This window comes from Ochotona princeps, chromosome 14 (assembly GCF_030435755.1).
Source record: "Ochotona princeps isolate mOchPri1 chromosome 14, mOchPri1.hap1, whole genome shotgun sequence".
NCBI classification, from domain to species: Eukaryota; Metazoa; Chordata; class Mammalia; order Lagomorpha; family Ochotonidae; genus Ochotona; species Ochotona princeps.
Window position 1 is genome coordinate 56,527,376 of NC_080845.1, and position 22,688 is coordinate 56,550,063.

Here is a 22,688-nt window from a genome sequence, read left to right on the forward strand (position 1 = left end):
CTCAAGGATGCATGTGCTTCTTATCCTCTGTGTGATCAATTGAATTAAAAACTCAAGGATTCCAGAACTGGTATCTAAATCTGGATCTGACATCTAGTTTGTATGTTGGTCAAGATGAAGATTGTTATGCCTGCAACACTGGAAACAGAGTCAACATGTGCTGTATGCTAAATGGTGCTTCTTTCTTTACCTTCAAGTATTTAGCTCTTTAAGCAACCAAGCAAATGGGCATCAAGACACAGTAAATTAAGCCACCAGTTGTGACACTGGCATCCCTATTAAAGCACAGGTTTGGGTACCAGTTACTCTGCCTTTTCTATTGTAGCTCCCTTCTAATGAGCCTGGGGAAGCACTGGAAAATGGCTCAAGCACTTACCTACTGAAACCCATGTGGGAGATGCAAATGAAGTTCCAGGTTCCCGCCGTTGGCTTGGCTCAGGCCCAGATAATGTGGTCATTTGGGAAATGAATCAGCTGATAGACGAGCTCTCTGTTTCTATCTATATATCTCTCCTTCCTTGTCACTCTACCTAAAATAAGTCTTAAACAAATAAAACAACCAAGCAAGCTAGGCATTGTCCAGTTCTCAGGCAAGAAACCAATGGTCAGAGAGGATAAACAATTGGCTCTTTATAAGCCAGGATTGACTATGTGCAGGAGGGATGCTCTGGACTCAGATCCAAACCTGCGGAAGTCCTAAATGGTCTTCACTTGAGCACATGTGCATTTACCACAGTGAGACTCATAGTCCACTCAATGCAAACACAAGAGCAATGGCTGGGGAGCGATGAAGAGCACCATCTCCTTAAATTCTACCACACTGATGGTTATCCTTGGAGGGGAAAGAAGTCTTCATCTTTCTTCTTGGAAATGAGATCCTTTACAGTAGGATGCTTTTGAAGATCAGCAGGCTACCTACAATGTGTGTTCATGCAGACTCAAGCCTGGCTATGTCTCAGGAGGAAATGACACACTGTATTTCTTTTAGGGAAGGCTCTGCAGGGAAAAAAAACCTTTTTTCCCCAAGGTTTTTCTGTTTCTAAAGACTCAGATGGAGTTTTTAGTTCATTTTGCTATTTTTAAAATGGTTTCAGGGTTACCTCTGAGCCCTGACCACCACCCAAACTTTGCTGAGGGCACCCCTGCCTGTTCAGTGGGAGCACATTGTGTGCACTGCAGTGGGGATCTCTAGACCCATCCTTTCTGAATGGCAGTGACTTGTCTGGGTCTAATTTAGGCTGCCATACACACTGGGCAGGGATTCTTTCATTCCATGTTCTCTTCAATGTTCTGCAGATTTTGTTCGCTCAACAAATGTTAAACGCCAGTAATAACTAATATCGTCCCTCTCTAAATACATCAACTATTTTGAGACAGCAGATCTATGACCATTCTGATTTCATCTTTTATTTAGAGTGGGGGTGGGGAGCCACACACAGCATAGTTCTCTCAGCAAGACTTGAATTTCAAAGTCAGAAAGTAGGTCATTGGCGATAGGACGGAGGCCATGTAATACGAAAGAGCGCAGAAGCAGAGCAGTGGTCTGGGGACGGCACTAATAAAATGTGTCATCTGCAAGTCCTCACAGGGGTGAGCAGGCAATGGGGCAGAAAAAGCAGTGGACAGGGACCTGCTGCCCATCTCATGGTCTCCTCTCTGACTCCACCGTCTCCTTGGCTCTGTGCACCTGCTACTTTCATCTTTGTGGGAGCCAGGAATCAATTATGTGACAAGTGCAAAAAGGTCTGCTCCTTTTACTTAATTCACCAATTAAATGAATATTTTTTTTAGACATTTGCTTTGTGCTTTTTACGGGGAATCTGGTGGGAAATATAGGTTTCCACATCTTGAAATTCACAGTGAACGAGACAGGAGGGAGTTTTAATCAAGGAATTTCAAAAGAATTCAAAAGTTATAGGTGAGATCAATGCTGCAAATGAGAGGTACATAATGCATAAGATTTGGAGACGGGGTCAAAACATTTAATAGGTGATTACCACCTGGAATTTCCTGAGGGTTCCAGTTGTGGCTATAGGTAACATTTCAGGGTTTGAAGGCAGTGGATTCAATGTGGTAGATACTTTTCAACTTACACAAAAATGCTTTAAGTTTTGCAAGCGATGTTCTGCCTAAATGTTGGCTTTGCAAATGGGCCAATAACAGAAGAATTTGCTATGACCCAGAGTTCCAGTGAGAGGGTTCACATGGGGATGACTTTCAAGCAAAGAGTTTAAGGAGAAGTAAGAGTTGACAAGCTGTAGCAGGAAAATCATCCTAGGTAGGGAGTGTACCATGTGCGAAGCTCCTGTGGCAGGAGGGAGCCAAAAGTTTGAGGAGCATAAGAAAGTCAAGTATGGCTACAGTGCTTTAAGCAATGAAAGAATCACAGGGAATAAGATAGAAAAGTCAACTACAGATAGAAATACACAAGATGTTGCAAGCCATTGAAAATATTTCAAAGGAAGTCGTTAAAGATTTTGAATTTGAGAATGGCAGGGCTACACATGCAGTTTACAAAGAATATTCTGGTTGTGGAGTATAGCAGGGATAACAGTAGCAATAGAATGGAAGGGTGCTATGGTCACCCCAAGGCAAGTAGGAGGCTCAGAGGAGGATGCTGGAGATAAGGATAGACCAAGGCTATAGTTATTAGCTCAGTGTGATGGATGATGGTCATTCTCTGAAACAATAAACACTCACATAGGCCTTGGACATGATCATAAAGGATATGGGCTAGAAGCTCCATGTTGAGAGGAGGTGAAAGCTGGGCAAGTGGGAATGGGGTTGACCATACTGGGCATATTTGTGGGTAATCACCTGTACAGGAGACAGCTTCAAAGGAGTCCTTGAGAAATTCACAATAGTTTGTAATTAGCTCACTGCCTGTGAAGGAGACCAAGAGGGACTAGTGTAGACAGGACAAACAAGAATGTTGTACCATCATGGAAGCTAAGGCAAGAAGAGTTGTGGAAAGAAGTGAATATTAATTGTCAAATGCAAGGAACCCTGCAAATACTCAATGACTTGATCTCCAGAGAGGTTTCACTGAGGGTTTAGTGAGAACCACTGTAACTTTTCCTTTGATTATAGACTCATGAGTAATTGCCAATAGAGCCCAGGAAGCGCTCATGATCCCAGCTTCCACCAATGGTATTATCACACCCAGCAACAACACATTGGCATCCATTTGTAGGCAATCAACAGTGGGTATATTGCAATTAACTCAAATGCAGACCTGAACTGGGTAATTTCAGTGGGGTCGCTTGAGTCAGAAGTTAAAACAGAGTGGGATGAGCAGTTGGTGGTAAGAATGACAGTGCAAATAATAAGTCTTTAGTGTATTCTGCTTTGTGTTGGGCATGAAGATGACAGGAAGACTTCACCACAATAGGACTTGGACAAAGAGGTCAAGGAAAAGGAAGCTGTGAACAAAAGGTCACCTCTGGCAGTAATCACCGGGCAGAGGCCAGAGAAGTCTGGGTACCAGAAGTTTTCTACTGTAGTCATTGATGCTGCCCTCCCAAAACCTGGCAGCGGCAGGAGAAAATATAGGGATACAGAGGTAGACATATCAAGACTCTTGATTCAAAACTGATTTTAAAAGCTTGCCATCTCAACACCTCTATGGTTTTATAAATCGTTAGGAACAGAGAACTCTTATTTGGCAGAGCCCAAATCACTTCACAATGGCAATCACATCTTCAACAATTACATTTTTAACTGAATTTTAGGATTTCTAATAGAGCTCTAGCAAAGAGTTGGTGTAAGCTCTGAGAGCCTAACATGCCCATTTTGCAGATGCAAACAGTGTGCTTCAGCTCCAGGAAGAACTCACCTCCATCTCCACGCAGCAAGGCCCTTCTGAGAACTGTGACTGGTGGATATTTTTGTTATCTCTTTGAGGTCCCAACTTCCTATGCTGCCTCCATCTCAAGAAACACATTCTATTGGTCCATAGTCACTATTCCCTGTGAACATGTTCTCACTTTCTTTTTTTCAATATCAACCGAATTGTCCATCCACCCAAAGGTATCAGGCGATGTGTTTTGTGTTTGTTCCTTGTTCCAACTAGTGGTTGGCTGATAACCTTCAAAACCATTACATATGTGAAAGTTTGAAAGATTTCACCACTGTTCTACCTTATGACTCCTCCCATGAAGCCCTGTTTTCAAAATATAGGTGGCCAAAGGAGGAAGAGGCTCTGGTACTTATGGCAGCAGGACTTGGACCCTAGGATGGGCTGAGGCCGGGATAGGACTTCTCTGGATTGATGTGTACAAACAGATGCACTGTTGGGGCATCTCCTTCTTATTCCCTCCCATCTCAAGCCAGTAGGGATTTAAAGAGCATGAGCTGCTTCTCATGTGTCAGAAGCTGGAAGAGGTCTCTTCCTGCATACTAAATGGCCAACTTAAATAACTTCTCATCCCCTCCCTCCCACCACAACTCCCTCTTCCGAAATCACCCAGCTCCAAGTGGAGGAGGCTGGTTGCCATGGTAATGGAGCCTTCCAAGGCTGGGAAACCTCACCATGGAGATGTGGGGAGAAAAATTCCACTGTTGAATTTCCAAAGAAGAAGGGTACAAAGGCTTGGACTGGAGCGGTGAGGGGTGAACAGGACAGTTTGTGGAATGATTCAGTTGCAAATGGGAAGTTTTCTGGCTGAGGACTAACAGGGGGTGCACAGTGAGTCTATGCCTTCAAACACATAAACACACATGGTTGAGACTTGACTGGGTGGAGGGGGCAGTCAGGGCTGGTCACTCTGAAGATTCATTTACATGTAGTAGTGCTCGTGTCATCATCCGCAGCATGCCCAACACAGAAACACTATCAAAATAGGCATATGTCTTCAACATCCTTGTCTGCTTAATGGATGCTTCCTGAATGAATCCTCAATAGATCAGAGATTAAATGGGCTCTGAGTAAAATGTGTACTTTGCCACTGAAGGTATTTTGCTAGGAAGTCATATTTGAAATACAATTATGCCACTTTTAAAAACAGAAGAAAATCTACTCAATAATACCTGTACATTTTCCTGCTAACTTGCTTCAGGACAATCCATCCAAGTATATTTACAAGTCACTTCACTTGGAGGCAGCCTGCCCCCTCTCACCATGGTCCAAGATTTTGTGATGTTACTACAGGAAAAGATGCCAACCCAACAGCATGGGAAGTCTCCAAAAACATCCTCTTCAGGAGGAAAAGCAACAGGGGCTCGGTGGTCCTCTCCAATTCTGGGGTGCCTGTTAATATGGCAGCCCACTCTGTTCTTTAAGACTCTCCCCTCCAGATTCCTTTCTTCTCTGTTTCTAAAGCAAAGTAGTGCTTTTTATTGCATCATGAGCTCATGGCATCATTTCTGAAACACTCCAGTGTCAAGTAGTTGGCGCACACAACATCCAAAGGGGTGTTTAGTTCCAAAACCAAAGCAAACACACACACACAAACGTTCTCTTTAGGACCAACGTGGGAGAGTTTCTGAAAGCTGACCACAATGCTTCTGACAGTCCTCTTCTTTCAAAGGAATGGGCAAATTCCACCAAGCCTTTATCTCCGCCTGTCAACTCACAGAAACAAGCCCAGGCTGGGCGCTTGCTTGAGAGCCAAGTCAGGAAATTCTGAGAGCAGAGAGAAGGAGAGAGAGAGAGAGAGAGAGAGAGAGAGAGGAGAGAGAGAGAGCGCGAGCGAGCCTAGGCTTGCAGAAATGAATACAAAACCACACAGAATGCAAGCAATTGGTTTGCAGATGGAGTGTTGCGGGAAGCCTTGCTCATTCTTATTAGGTAAGCCAATCAATCATGTCACAAACACACTTTTCCTTCTGATGCCATGTTTGACACAAAGATCAGGTGATTTGCTTCACTTCCAAGCCCTGTTTCTGAGGTGATATTTGACAATTTTTTCCACTCATTTTTTTCCTATATATATGTGTTAAAGAAACTGCTGGATGCTTCAGATACAAAGATGAATATCCCATTGCCTGACTTTTCGAAGTTCCATGGAATATCAAATTGTATCTGGTTCTTAAAGTATTCCTGAACATCACCTGCATGATAGATTTTTAGGATTAGCCTGGTAGTGCTGGGTAAAGCCAGTGTTGCCTAAAAAGTAGTAAAAGGCAGGAAATTCCAAACAGAAGATGTCACTGAAATGGGGATGTCATTTTCACCAGCTCCTTGCACAGAGCTGGAAAATGTAGGTGCTAATACTGTATGTTCTCTTGAGACAGGGGTACAGGCCTGCTTGGGTTTGAAGAACTTCTCCGGAGATTAAAAGAGGTAGCCTTCAAAGACATTTTTGAAAGTGGGGACATTTTATTCAGAAATAAAATTGGCTTCTCTTTCAAAGAAAAACACAAAGAAGTCCTTTTCAAAGCAATGGCTTGATAAAGTGGGGAAACACTGGACAAGAAGTTAGGAGGTCAGTGGCCTGGTTCTGCTTCACAGTGTTTGGGAAATGAGGACACTGAATCAGGTTCCCTCTGCTGAGGCTGGAAAGTGTTAGCCAAGTTCGTGTGATGCAAACTCAGCCCAAAACAACAGTGTTGCAAGGTGATTAGGTGATGAGTGCTTAGCCCTCACAAATGAATTAATGTCTCAAGAGTAAGTCCCTTATGGAAAGAGTGGGTTAGTTATAAAAGCAAGTTCAACTCCTTCTCTTGCCCCTCTGTCTCTCTCTCTCTCTCTCTGTCTCTTCCTCTCATGCTCCACCATGGGATTATGGAGCAAGAATATTCCTACCAGGTATAAATGCGTTGATATTGGACTTACCAACTTCCATAACTAGTAGAAATAAGTATTTTCTTTTATGAATGATCAGGTATGTGGTATGCCATTAAAGCAACACAAATAAACTATGACAATTTCTAAGCTACAGGTCAAAAATTCTGAATGATTTACTGCCTAGGTCTTAAATTACATATGTTGCTAAATAGTCCCTGAAAAAGATGCTTAAGCAATTGTAGTTTTAGAAAGTATGCAATTAATGTAAGCCTGTTTGGTTCAATACCTAAGCTGCCACTTGGGATGACCCAATTCCACGTTGACCGAAGTGCCTGGGTTTAAGTTCTTGATCTGCTCCTGAGTCAAGCTTCCTGCTAGAGAGCACAATGGGAGGTAGAAGATGATGGCTCTAAAGGTTGGATCCCTGTCATCAGTGTCAACATTTAATTGTCAGGATGTGTCAAATGTCAAGAAGTAAGAGCATTTTCAGGGTCTTATTCACTTGAGGTATCCCTTGAATGTGTTATGGAAATGATAAGGGTGGAAAGTATGATATATGGAACAAAACATACAGCCCATAAACATTTATGAGAGAATCAATGAATGACCTGAATGAGGAATGGATGACTGTAGAGAGTGAGGAACATAATTTTAAGTAGTAACAAGCTGGAGAATATAAAATGATATTTTTTTCCTAGAAATGTAGTGAAGAATCCAGTGCCACAAAACAAAGTTTCAATAGCCTGGAAGCAACACAGGGGCTGGTGTGGTGGAGCAGGGTAGAACAGCACAGCTATGAAGGTTCTGTTTTTCTGCCTTAGCCCCTCTCTTTTTTTTTTTTTTCAGAAGGTCAGCCTGTGACTTGCTGACAGGTAGCTCATTGTGTCATTTCTGTTCTCAGATACTTAGATTTAGAAGATGATCTTGCTCTGATTCTGGCTCCAAATTCAAATTCAAATCTACAGTCCTGGCTTGTATTAAACATACTGGCTCCTTGGAATGCTTCATTTAGTTAAGTAAGCCATTCTCGGTAGCTCTGTGGTACATAGGACTGGGCAGGCATAGCACCTGCTAGCTCCAAGGTGTGTCTGCCTTCCCAGCCCTTATTGCAGCATAGATAGGTGGCCTGGTGTCATTAGCCATGCCCTGCTTCTGTATAAAACACTTTCAGCCTCATGATATCCAAGCTTTCCTGTCTAAAGAGGTTGGGTTGTTTTAACACTCCACGTTGATCCACTAATTATATATAAAGCTCATGACAGACTTCTCAAATCCTCCTGCAGCAAACAGGGCCCCAGGAAAATTTCCCATGTTTCTTTAGAGTAGTACTTCTCAATCATGATAAGAAAACTGTCTAAGTTCTGAGGAAGGTATCAGTGGGTATAGCAATGTGTGTATGTGTGTGTGTGCGTGTGCGTGTGTGTGTGTGTGCGTGTGTGTTAATATGCTTTTTTAGTTAAGTTCCCGGGGTGGTTCTGATTCATTTTTGCTCATTTCCCATTCCTCAAGAACTCTGGTTTTGCAAGACATCACTTTCATTCTTTGAAGGAACATTCAAGAGCTTCATGTCTTCCAGGTTTCTCTCATCCCAGAGAAGTGCTTAGCTCTACCCACCAAGTCCTATTAGTCTGCAGGTGGCTCTCTCTTGCCTTTGCCTGCTGTGGCTATTTCCTGATGAAATGTGCTTGAGTCTCGTTTAGGCCTTGTCAACTCCCAATTATCCTTCAATATGTAGCTCATGCTTTTTGGTAGTACTCTATAAAAATCTCCCAAGTCACAGGACATTGATCTTTTACAGTAATTTAAAACTCTTCTGGAGAAGGAATCCTATTTTTTGCAAATCTGTATATTTCCACACTGCCCTGCTGGGACTAAGTAATCATTTTTGAGCAATCAATATTAAACACAGGGTGACAATTTTAAGGAAGTAACAGAATCATTTGAACAGTTAAATTAGAACTTCATAACTCTGAAGCATAGGCAAATATACATATCATTAATTAAGGCTATTAACTATTAATAACATCCATTATATTTCGAATTTGCAAAGAAAATGCAGTTCAGAATTTCTAGCATTAGAATTCTTTTCGTAAAAACAAGCTAGAATTTTATAATTTCTGCATCTCCAGTATGTTAATCAAGAAGTGATAAGTTAATCAAAAAGAAACTACTTATGGGGAAAAAAGCAATTAATTCTCCTCACATGTACAATTTCCTGGCTGTGTGGAAAAATAACTGCTCAGTTGCTCAATTTGGCATGGCTGATTTTTTTTCATTTCTAATGCTTCACTACCTTTCCTTCCTTAGAAATGAATCACTGAACTTTGAACCTTATGAGGTTATGAGAGTGAAATAAGCAAAAAGAGAAAGGCAGGGAAGCGACTTTAACAGGTGAAAGGGAGCAAATATTCTCATTAAAAAAAGACTGGAAATTGGGGCTGGGATTTCTCTTCTAATTTTACAAAGCTCTATCACAATCCTTAGACCTGAAGAATGTAAATACAGTCACTGAATCATTTCTTCCTCATTCATCCAAACCAGCTCTTGACTAGATATTAGTGAGAGTCCAACCAATTTAAACACTGACGGTAAGTTACTCTAAACTTTTCACTGGTGTGTTACGCTAAATGCTGCACTTCCTGACAATTCCTTTTCTACTTGACATGCACAATTAGGTCAACTGAGGCTTACATGATCACTTTTTCAAACCAAAAACTATCTATACACGGTTCCATTTACAGATTGTGCAATTTCCCTCCTTTACTCTCTGCAGAAACAGTCCCGGCTAGTCAGCTCACTCAGAAGATAACCTATTATGGTCTAAAGGACACTTTTGTATGTTTTGGGAAGTACATCAGAACACCCTAACTAGAACTGAAAACACCCCTGTGGGGAAATAGTCATTTAGCCTAGTGGTTAAGGAGTGTACTTCCTGCATCCAGAGTAACAGGATGTGATGCCCAGATCCAATCCATAACTCCAGTTTCCTCCTGATGCACACCCTGGAAATCAGTGATGATGTCTCAGATAGTTGGCTTCCTGTCGCCTGTGTTGGAGACCTAGACTGAGTTTGGAGAGTAAGCCATTAGACAGAAATTTTCTCTTTCTTCTTCGTCTTTGTCTTCTCGATTAAATAAAAAATAAAATCAACATTCTGGGCTTGAACAGAGTGAACAATCCATCCACATTATTCAAATAAATGAATTTTATTAGTACAAATGGACATGCAACCATTTTGATGTTGCAAAATGGCCAGAAAATATTTCCAACTGCAGCTGAAGTGATACCTTTCACGAACTGCTCACCAGTCTGAACCTGGGAGGACATGAGAACTTTCTGATTTGGCTGGGGTTGGAGCTGTTTGTCAAAGTGTACTTCAAATGGCAGCCAGATAACAGTGGAATTTAAATTGTGCACACCTTGTAAGCAGCAGCCACCATTTAAGTTCTGAGCAATTGCTCTGCAAGGACACAGAGAGCATGGTCTGCCCATTCAAAGTCCAAGAGACATGGATACCAGTCCTTCATCTTCTCTCTACTCCCACCTTCCCTTCTTGTTCTCTGTTTCCTGTTTTTTTTTTTTTTCTGGCTGTAACATCATTGTTGTAACTGCTGCAGCAGGAAATAACTGACCACCTAACATTCACTTATTAATTAAATTGTGTGCTGCTTGAACGTATATCTTATTTGTCTTAACACAAAGCCTAAATAAATGGCTAAGTGTCGACTTAATTAATGGCAATTCCTTTGCCCATGCTGATGCTGAAAAGAACATTAATTTTATGCAAATTTTTCTTGCATCTTGTTATCTCAGAACTTTATCTCAAGTCACATATAATCAAGACAAAGAAGGGAGATTTCATTCTTCAGAAAGATACCATAATAACATTTTTGGTATTTATGCCAACAAGGAGCAAACAGGTCAACCAGCAAAATACAGGTTTGATTTTTCTGTTTTGGGGGGGGTATTAGAGAGACTGGATCTGAATTTTTATACGGAATGATCATCCAAATAGCTAATTCTAATGGGATTTATACTCTAGATCTTGGGTCAATGTTTTACATTATATACTTAGAACTGACAGACACTTTTGGTTACTGAGGTCTTCAAATGGTTAGCATACATTCTCTAAGTTGTGAAAGTACACAGAAGTGTAATTGACTTTAATTTCAGTAGCTAGAAGACAATTGGGTGTTACAGAGTTAGAAGGATGCCTTGACAGCTGTCCTTCAAGATAATTCAAAATGATGTTCAGCAGCTATTTTGGGATGTGCTGGTGCTGACCTCAGACAGGGTTGTTCTTAAGTGACTGCGTGTTTGCTTTCTGTTGCTTCCCTCTCCATCAATCTGATCTTGAGGTCATTAAGTTCTCAGAGAACCATAAGGGCAGGGCCGATACCCTAAGAGATAGCAATTTCATTTCAGATGCCATGAAAATGCAAGTGGGCCATAATTTTAAAGACTAGAACTGAGGACAATTATGGAGCCTTTTATCTAAACTCATGCACCTTCTATATGACCTCACTCTCAAAACCTAATTCAGAAGAATCAGAATACTAAGAATTTCAGGGCTCTCACTTCTGTACACTGCTTCAACAACCAAAATGGTGAAGGAAAGAAACCACTGGAAGGCCTGCATCATCTGCTCCATGTGAATTGCCCACCTCCTTTGACAAATGGTTACCTTGCTGTACTGTGCTAACACTTCCTTGTAGGATGACACTCAGAATATGTCATGTCTTTAAAACTATTTCTAAGGCAAAACCAATAAACTGTTTCCTTTAGAACACATAATCCTGTGAATATCAAACAGTGACTGTCCCATGCATGAAAGAAGTGCTACCCTGCAATTCTATGGGATGTGCATCCAAGTGTAATTCTGTCATTGAACATTTGGTTTGTGGCTAAGACGAGACAGGAATGTAAAATAACTCTAAGTAAAGCTATAGCGACAAAGAATACAAGTTAAAATTAGAGAACCGTAAGGATCTTCATGATGATGGCATTAACAAACAGAGGAGAGGCACTTAGCTACCATGTGGATTAACAGTGGATCAAGAGAGCACTTGGAACCTAGAGGAGATCCTGGTGCTGAGACACATCCCTGATACAGGAAAGGTGGATTTGCTTCCTCCTCAGGACCTCTGATAATTTGGAGTCAGGAGCTTGTTGAGAGAGAATCCTGCTTGGGGACAATGTTGTGGTATAGTGGTTAAAGCTGCTATCTGCAGTAACAGCATTCAATATGGAACAGTTGAAGTCCGAGTTGCTTTAATTTTAATGCAGCTCCCTGGGATAGCAGAAGAAGATGGCCCTAGTGCTTGGGCCCCTGCCTCCCCCTGGGAGACCCAGATGGAGTTCCTATCCCCAGTCTTTGAGGCTACCTGGGGAGTGAACCAATAGATAACATCTCTCTCTCTCTCTCTCTCTCTCTCTCTCTCTCTCTCTCTCTCTCTCTCTCTCTCTCATTATCTCTCTGTAGCTTTGACTTTCAAACAAGTAAACCAATCAGAAAAGAGAGAAAGAGAGGTGGGGAGGAAGGAAGGAAGGAAAGAAGGAAAGTAGGGAGGGAGGAAGGAAACCTTATTCAATTGTAGTCATTAGATCCACCTGGGTAACGCGACATGTTATGAGTATGAGAGTTGATGGATTTTCCAAATCTGGTCCTTTTCCAAAACTTTAAAACCATTTAATTTAACACTTAAATACTGTGTTCCTACAGGGGTGTACAATACATAATTCAACCCAATAAAGTGGGGGAGATGTTACTGCCTGTAAGCACGAAGCACCTACAGAATATTCTTAATCTGTTTACTTCATTAATCAGAATGTCTAAACAACAGCAAAGATGGAGAATAAACACTCAGATATTACATCCCTTGATTAGGAATTCCACACGATGCTAGTAAATCAACTGTATTGATACCTCACTTATCTATTAAATTATCTAATTTCTTGGTTAGATCATTTTAATTAGTTTGTCTGCATAGACTTATCTTTAGAATAATCAATAAAAACCCAGAAACTCTCATTTAAAAGGTTAAACTGCCTGGTGATTCAAAACACAGACATTACAAAACAATTTCTCTCTCTAAAACTCTTTCACTTTTATTCTCTGAATATAAAGTTGAAGTAAAATGTTACCTTTTTAAAAATACAATTCTTTGACTTTTATAGAAAAAGAACATGAGAGTAGCATGCTTTCCAATTGATTTAAGAAGACCATGACAGACGAGCAGGCTCCAATTACTACAAAAGTTGAACTTAAGCTGGAATAACTTATGTTTTACTTCCAAAATAAAATGGCAAACAAATAACTAGGAAATTTACTATTTGAATTATGTATGAATGGATAGTTAGGCACACATGGATATGTGTTTATATCTATACAGGATTTTTTTTTCCTTAACACAGATTTTCTGTGAACTCTTAATCCATCAAGTGTCCCATGAGCTGAGATCATCCACCTTTAACTAAAAACCATCCTATTTTCTTTAAGAATTTGCAACATTCTCGCATTACTCAGTCTGATCACAGTTGAATGCAACTGAGATATCTGGGGATAGGTTGTTAGTGATATTCAGACATTAGTCTTGTAAGTGTAATTTTTAACAGCAGGATAATAATACTGATTGAGTATAAGAGACGTAGTTTGAAATGACCACACAACTCCGTCTTGCCCTTTTATCATCCCAAACTTTACAGGACAAAGTCATTTAGGCCACCTTCCAGGCATGTCTTCTTGGGAGGGTCTCTGCACTATCCCTTATATACTACTTGGATGTTATTATGTTGAGAAAATTCAGACTGACTGAGATTAGCCATGACCTACCTTTGTGTTGCTTAACATATACACCCCTTTCTATTAACTAGAGGTGCAGGGTTCTATATATCTCATGATTTAATAAGACCATCTTCCTGATCATAAGCCACCTGCCAATGGGTTATACTTGGTGTAACCCTGAATGCGTCTGTTTTCTTTTCAAGTTGCTCCTACCACCTTTCACAGCTGATTTCTGTATGCCAGGTTCTCCCCAAACAGTGAGACTTGTCACAATCTCTGTATTCTGAAATCTGTATGTTCACTAAGTCAATTATTACCCTGATAATGTATCCTAAGTAGATTATTAAAATCCCTAGGCTAGTTAAAACTTTCTGCACAATTATTTGAAAAACATTTAGAAATAGGAAGAAATACAAAATTCAACAATAGAAAACAATTAGACTAATTGAGGTATAACTACATAATAAAATACTATTCAGCCATCAAAAAGAAATTGTCATTCATTGTAATAAGAACCAATATTTATCCTAAAAATCAGAAATAAAATTTAATAAAAATTAAGTTTAGGATGAGGAAAATATGTGAGTGTAGATGCATGCATACAATGTAGGAGATATAAATTATTCATGAATCTGTACTCACAAATATACCTACTCCCTAAAATGTGCTTGCTTGCAACACCCAAATCAATAATCATAATACTTCCATAGAAATTTACAATCACTCGCACAGCTTGCAAAATTTGAGTTGTCACACTGACACATTCCCAATGTGCTGTGTTGGCTATTTAATAATACTCTTTGACTTACAACTCCCAAAGCCATTTAAACTTGAAATACAACATGCCTGAAATACATTTGATAACTCTAAGCTTTCAAAAAGCATGATGTCTTAGCCTACCTTAAACTTGCTCAGAACACTTATGTTAACTTACAGTTGGACAAAATCATCTACCACAAAGCCTATTTTTAAACAAACTATTGCACATCTTGTGTAATTTTTTGAATACTTGTATCCAAAATCTGCAAACAACCCAGACACTGCAGAATGTCATTTGTTCAGTCTTACATCTTCTTTGCTGATTGGGAGCTGCCATTGCTGGCACTGTCTAGCATTGCGAGAGTACTGGACCTTCTGGCTAGAGCCTGGGAAAAGATTCAAGTTCAAAATCTGGAGAAGAATTTTTATTGAAGGCACATTGCTTTCCATCTTCATAAAGTCAACAATTCTGAAATTCAACCATCATAAGTTGGGAGTTGTCTGAGAATTAAATAAGGATCTTTAAACAGAAACAGAGAAAACAAGGCTGAAGTGGTTCAGTATTGGTTAATTCAGAAGTTGCAGTGCTTTTATGGAATATAACTATCATGAATCAAAGCAGACTTTCTAGAAACACATTTATGGATGCATATATATATATATAAAAGATAGAGTACATATTCTAAAAATTAGGCAAGCATCAGTTTTTCAACAAAATTAATATTTTAATTTTATTTTCCATGAATTTCTGAATTACTTTTGTAACTATCTACACACAAAAAAAATCTACAAAAGACTAGTGTATACAAATAGACAAACAGCCATGTGGGTTAAGAATGATGTGCTGTTCCTCTTAGAATGTCAAAAATATTTTTGTAGCATTGCTTCTATCATGAAAACATTTTAAATGGCCAAAGGCCAAAGAAAGTCAGCTGACCAATAGCAGAGTGTTCCGGTCATGTGTCAGGTTCTTCTGGGATCAATAGCCTCTGTCAAAAAAATGCAGGTTGGTCAGCATGAGTCCTTCATGTTCCTTTTCTGGGCCAGCCACCTGATCTCTCTATGTTTTATTTGACTGTCTTAAAAGAAGGAAGAATAGTAAGAGGCCTTGAATAAATACCTACACCAAAATTTTGTAGGGAATTGCCCACAGATGCATTCTAATTTTCTTGTATCCCAAGCATTGCAGTTTCTCTTAGTTTCCACTCTAAACCACCATGGGGGACATGGACCGAATCACGTTCCCACCAATTCAATATGCTGAAGCACTATCTCTTCATGTGATTCTACAGCATAAAGAGCCTTTAAGGGGATGCTTAAGGTTGAATGAGGGCATTGAGTGGAGCCCTGATTCAAAAGAACCAGTTTAATTTTTTAACAAAGAATGATACACAAGGGTTCTTTTTCTGTCCCATTAGGGTACTACTGCAAGCAGGTGGCCAGGAAGAGAGACTCACCAGAAACATCACCATGCTGGCACCCTCAGCCCCAGTGGCAGGCCTCAGAATAGTGAAGTATGAGTTTCTGCAGTCTGAGATATCCAGTCTATGCTATTTTGTTATGGCAGCTGTCACGGACTTGGCTGAATTTCCTTGCCTTCTGCCTTCCCCCTGGTTCTGAGGGCAGGATTTGGATATGGAGTCATCACAATCTGGTTATAGCCTTCTGAAAGGCCAGTTGTCTTTAGGTAACCATCTCTGCACCCAAGTCATCTGTTCAGTCCATTTTCAAGTGACCCACTACTTGCCCCATCCCTTCACATCATGGCAATGTAAGGGTCTACATTATCTTCTCTGTTTTCCCTAAGATCTAGATACACCTTGCTCAATAATCCTTTGTCAAAATCTGTTTTTATTACATAATTACATTGTGTGGTGGATTTTTCTTCCAAGATCCTTATAGAAGTTAACAGAATAGAGATTGTTACAAAGATTATTTTTAAAACATGTTGATACTTCCAAATACTAATGCACTGACAGAAACCCAAGAATTGTTCATGAATTGGTCTTATGTCACATTCTCAGGGTCACACAAGTCACCACTAGTGGGACCAGCCTGGGGACAGTGACATGCATTGCTGGTACAACGTACAGTGCAATGACAAACATTACCCAAGTGGTGGTAAAAGAACCCCCTCCTTTAGTATGCCTAGAGCACAACCTATTAATATTACATTTTTCTACCCATAATCTATGAAGCCGATCGTCTGCAGTTTCAGATCCAACTTTTTTTTTCCATGTCTTCTCTCCATCTTGGTTGCACTTGCTGAAAAGTCTCCATTGTTCTAGGGGTCAGGAAAAAGGGGCAAGGGGAGTGCTTGTTTAGAAGCGATTGCCTAGCAACCCATCTTTCCTTATTCCAAGGACACAGGCTATTTGCATTTTGGGAAGGAAGAATGGAAAAAGGAAGGCTCCACTTCTGTTGAGTCCTGGGGTGGGAATGTCTTGCTGACCACTCCTCAAAGGAACCTTCTTTCCTCTTAAGAACTCCCACTGGGTGGCCGTTCTTTGCCCACAGCAGCCTCTGTGTGCTCCTCTGGGGGTGGGTACTGCCTTCCAAGGTGCTCCCAGAGCTGTCTAGAGCAATGAGTGCCTCCTGGCACTGCCAAGTACAGCCCCGGGCAGTACCAGGACAGGGTTCAGAACATTCTGATCTCATTTAAGTGGACATTTCTTTCCCACACTGTTCTTTCCTTTTGTAGCTCTCTTTCCTGGACATGTGCCACACCCAGGGGATGTTCAGACCCCAGTACTCTTAATGCCCAAACTGCCTGTGAGTTCCTTAAACTTAAGAAAAGCTAAAATCAGAGGAAGCATTTTTCCCCACTTGGAAACCCACTTGTTGGCCTACAGAGCTGGGAACCAATGGAAAAGAAACTATTCCCTATATCATTCAAGAAACTGAACTAGTTCGGCAATTTGGGGGAAAAAAATACACTATTCCAAACTATAGAATACAATCCCAAAGCATCTTATCCTCCATCAGCTCAGTCTCCAAAGTGGAAGAAAAAAGGATGTTGCTGTAGCACAGGAGTGGGAGTGGTACCACAGGAGTCGTCATCCTTCACGGTAACAGAGATGGCTCCTTGCTAGGCAGTTCCAAGTGGGACAGCACCTTGAATCTTGTCCAGCTCTCAACTGTCATCTTTAAACTCTATACTGGCAATAATGTACAGTGTTTAATTCACTTTGAATTAAAGTAGGACCTTAGGTGTATTCTCTAATGAAGACCCTCATGATTGGCTCTACGTGAATGCATGTACCAGTTTGTCATGCTTGGATGTTTGTCATAAGAAGAGGCCCTGATTATTCACATATATCACTGATCTATAACACGACAGTAGACATATCTGTCACTAATTATCATTTCAGACACTTCATTACTTTTTCACACATACACCCAGAGCAAAAACATTTTTAAAAGGCAGCTACACAAACATACATGTGGCTGCAAAAAACAAAAAAATGAATGCACTTCTTTGACTATTATAGGGATATAGCTCTGAGAGAGAAAAAAAAAATACTCCAAATCTTCTCACCCATAAGGCCATGGACAAAATGCATCCAGGAACAATTTGAGTGATTCATGAAGGTTTTTCATTAAAAAGAAAAAAGGAATAACTTTAAAAACAAACTTCACTTTCTGCAGAAGAATCATACAATTATGTTGCTGCTTTATTAAGTTTTGTGGATAGCTTCTTTAAATTCACTAAGATTAGATCTTAAGCCTTCTCTGTGAAGACCAGATTTTGATGCGCTTCAGTGGAACTAAGAATTGAGCTTAGAACCGCATAGCTGAGAGAACTTCAGAAGTCACCCGATTCCTCAAAAGTGGTCCTCATTTCATTGAGGCCCAGCCAGTAAGATCTATGGGAATTCATCTCTGTGCACACCACAGTGAACACATGGATGGCACTGAAGGAACATGAATCATTATCCATTCATTCCGTGAGCACAAGGAGTCTGAGTTCCCACAGAAGGGGCACACTATGTTTTTTAACAGGTCCATCTTACTTCTCAGTTGAAAGGGTTTTGCAGTACTAGTTAGGATGTTTCAAATCCAAACATTCTTGAGCATCAGGCTGACCCTTAAAAAATTGGATTTTGGGTTTTCAGATTAGGGATTCTCAACCAGTAAAGTCTATACATATTTGTATATATCTTAATCTCAAATCTTAAAAATTCTGAAATATGGAAAACTTATGGCCCCAACCATTTCATGTGTATGCTTTTAGGATCAAGGAATCTGAAATTTAAAGCAAACATATGAAACAGAGTACATTCATGCTTGTTTTTCTCTGTTTTAGCAGGAGTACTTGAGGGTACACTGAGTGTTCTAGCCTTGATTGAACAACCAGGGAAGACTCAGGGCCAAATGTGTTCTTAGTGGATACTCTCTCTATGGCTAAGCTGGGGGAGTTCTGCTGAGAATCAGGGAATAGTGAAACAGGCATACAGTAAAAAGTTGAATCAAATATTCTTTGAATTTTCCTGATCTGCTAACTATATCCATTTCCTCTTAACTACTGGTTCTTCATTACTTACAGTCATTGTGTATCAAAGCCACGAACACTTGGCTATTCTCTTCTCTTGGACATGGAGAAACTGTTGGGTACGTACTTTGAGCTACTTAAATATTCATGTCATAAATATAATGAGATACTAAACTTTGGGGGTTTTAGAGTAGCCCATAAACATATAATCAATTCTTTGAAAGCTCCAATGAAGTTTGGCCAGTTTGAAAGAGGCAAGCAGAGTGTGGAATGAGGGATGCTGTAGGGCGTGGAGGGAACCGAGGCCATAGTGAACAACAGAAGCACAGTGTTTCATAAATGTTTCCTTGTGCACAGAAGACCTGAATCTGGTCATGTTCTTTCTGTTTGGTATAGAATAAATTTATAACAATCAGAATACAGAAGCAAATAGTATCAGGATAAGAACCATGGAATCTTGGAGTTAAAAGAGTCTTTATAAATTATCAAAATCACATGCCACCTTCAAATGAAATCACCAAAATTAAAAAAAAAAAGTAAAATACATCATAGTAACCTTTTTTTTCTAAAACATCAAATTGGTACCATGTATGTACCATAAAGTTAAACCACAAAGAAACACATTAAGATTTTGCTGTGGCCCAAAGTGTTAAAACTGTATATATAAAACACATCTGAGCATGTTGGTTTCCATTAGTTTTTATTGCTTATGGTGCAGTCAGTATTAATGATGATAGTACACACACGCAGATGAAATTGAAATTAATTGTTTATAGGACCAGACCCCAAAGCTTCTTCACAAAAACTGGAGGCTCCATGGACTACAATCTGTAAGACATTGAGGCTTTTTTAGAGCATGATGGAAGTCGGAAAGTCTACCGTGCACACTTCACTCCAGGGACAAAGACCTCAACGCTCAGCAAGGCATCCTGGGTCACAGCCTACACTCTTAGGTAGTTCCTCCTCAAACTGCATCAAATCTGCTTCAGGAAATCGCTATGCAACAGTCCCAGTTCTGGCCTCTGCAATTGCAGCCCTCATCTTTGTGGCTAAGGAGGGCTGCTGTGTGAAGACCTAACTCTCATTTTTCCTCTCCCAGAGTTTGCAGCTCCCTCAATACTTCCACTTTTGTCATGGTTCCATATTTCTTGGCCATCTTCCCCTGAATATTTGCCTGCTTATTAGAGATATCCTTAAAATATGGATGGTTTGAAATCATCCTAAGCTTAACATGCATACAACCGAATATTTGGTCTCCTACCAGACTTTTCTCAAATATGGTTCCGAAGTAACAGCCTTACTGTCCAGCTAAGTGGGTCAAGAAGTTCATTCACACCCTATGTCTCACCCTCTGTCTTGCCCTTTTCCTGTCAAACCCATCTCTAATCCCTGAAAGTTTGCCTTTCAGTCAGCTTATAAATCTTTCAACTTGGTTTCTCCTCACATGTGATCATCTTTATGTGCCACAACATCATCTCCTCTGTGTTGCTGCTATAAGCATCCTCTCAGCTCATCTTCCCACAGTCCTTCTGTAGCCCCAGAGCTATACAATCCTGGATCTTTCTTAAAGCTTTCATGGCAATGAAACATCCCTAACTGAGCTAATAGAGTTCCATGTAAGTCCGTTCTTCTATTCTGTGAAATCTGAATTCTGCACCCCAAGCTCCGCCCCAGCACATGGGCTCTCTATCATGCTATAGTTCTCCCAGCTCACTTTCTTCATCTTCTGGTCCAGTCAATGCAACCTTCAAGTCTCAGCTCAAAGAGATCTTTTTTCCTAAGACCAGAGTCCCCTGTTGTAGCCCTCAGGTTGTTGGCCACATGTCACTTCCCATAATTACTATTTGATACAAATACAGATATGTGTGTGTGTGGTCAGGTATTAGATTATTTGATAGATTCCTGGCTTTCTTGATGGACAGTTAACTCTAGGAAGCTAAGACATATCTATTTTTTGCTCGCTCCCTCTGCCCAACCCTGCTCCAGGACCCAGCGTGTAGCATGAATTGCTGAGTGATTCAGCTATGCAATTCCTGCTGTATGCCTTTCCCATCAAGAGCAAAAATCTGAAATCTAGAAAAAGTGGGGTGAAATGGTTAAAGTCTTCTTTAAATGGAAAACTCAACATTTGTTTTAAATAGACAAGAATATATTTCCAGGCATAGCTAATAATGCTTGGCCTTCTCTCTTTATTAAGGTAAGTTGGGACTTCGGCAGGCATCAAGAAAAAAGAAAAAAAAAAAAGAAAATGAAGGAGTGATGATGATGAAAGAGATGGACAAAGACTGGCATAATTTTAGAAAATAATTAAGATGGTGATTGCAGAAGCAGCTGATAATTAAGTATGACCTTTGTTCCAAATGGAATCTTCCCTGTAATTATTGAAAGATGATTTGCCAGCACCCAGGGAAGGAACTAGCGATGATCAGGACCCAGCATGGGTTCCTCAAGGTGAAGTGATGTCAAAAGCCCAGCAAGCTCCTTGTAGTGAACTTCCTGGATAGGATGGAAGATGATCTTGGGTATAAAGAATACGGCTCTCAGCAAAATCTTCTGTGCTGTCCTTGAGAGGCAGGAAAAGGTGCACTGAACTCAATAACCAAGCATTAGTGAGTGCACCTCCTTCATCCCTACCTGCCTGGTGCTATTTCAGTCTAATGCTGTTTGTTTCTGGGATATTCCTTCTCTGTTCCTGTCCATGGTTAGAGTAATGAGAGTTTACACACCACGTGCTCACTATGTGGTAGACATGGCTTATGGTGCTCTTAGCTTTACAACATCTTTTAGAGAAGGATTTCGGTATTGCCATTTAAAAGTTAGCACGAGAGAGTCTTGAATGGTTAAGTAATTTTCTCAAGGTCAAATAAATAGTAAATGGTATAAAAATTTGACTTCAGAGTCTATACTCTTTGTATTCCTCCCTTACACCCCATTTTAAACACCCCCCATTCTGGAATACTGTTAGTCATTACAGCTTTATTGTAACTTCCAATGAGTATTCATACATTAGCTTGCAAATCTAAAACAAAGAGGTTTACAAATGTAGAATTCTACTAAGTCTGCAGCAAGGATTCGCTACCTGCAATGTACAGACTCTGAAAGGATCTACAAACTTGATTCACGAGGCTTTCTAAGCTCACATTTAAACTAAGCTTCACTCGCTTTTAATTAAAACTCCATACTTCCTCCCATTAGTTTTGAAGGCAACATATCAAGATGAAGTTTGAAGAAACTATAGTGTTATCAATTACAGAAATTATTTTCATGTCACACTGTTATTTTTGCAAATATCATAAAACACTGTTTATGTCCATCACATTGGCTATCAGACCCAATATCAGATCGCACTGGTGTTGAACCATTTACAACTCTTCTGCAGTGCAACAATGTTCCTTTACAAGCCTATGCACTTTTCCTTTATTCATCTAAAACACCCTTTGGGGAGGAGTCCCCAGGACACCCCAGACTCTAAGCCAGCAAGTTATTGCTCCTACCTGTCTTTGTTGAATTTTCTGTGCTATGTGTGTTGTTTTGGCCATGACAATTTTTTCTTTGACATTGGGTTCATATTCAGATTGTTATGGTTCAGCATGGATGATCAAAGGCAAGTCATTGGCGGCTCTAGACCAATGGCAAAGAGCCAAAGGAAGAATGATACATAATACCAACACATGTGAACATATGTGAGTGCTTTCCATGGTGGTGGGTGAGGCTGTTGTTAATGACACACAGTGAAAGAAACAAAGTACGGATTAGCAAGCACTCAGGGGTCTGTGGAAGTCTGTTGACATTCCTGATGACTTCACAATCTTCATGCTACTTTGAACTGGGTAAGGCGTGAGTTGCTCAATAGTTACAAGTATGAGGAATCGCTGTAAAATACCAGTGAGAGATGTATCATGAATTTAAGACACACAAGGTATGAC

The 22,688-nt window shown here is 40.2% G+C and overlaps 1 protein-coding gene across 1 annotated transcript in view; it reads right to left on the reverse strand.

Moving 5' to 3' along the window:
- The window catches only part of NTRK2 (neurotrophic receptor tyrosine kinase 2), a 351,452-nt gene that overhangs the window by 22,456 nt on the left and 306,308 nt on the right, over positions 1-22,688 (reverse strand). Inside the window, exon 18 of the mRNA XM_058672627.1 lies at positions 9,437-9,446. Coding sequence (XP_058528610.1) covers positions 9,437-9,446 — 10 coding nt within the window. The remainder of the gene's footprint in view (positions 1-9,436; positions 9,447-22,688) is intronic.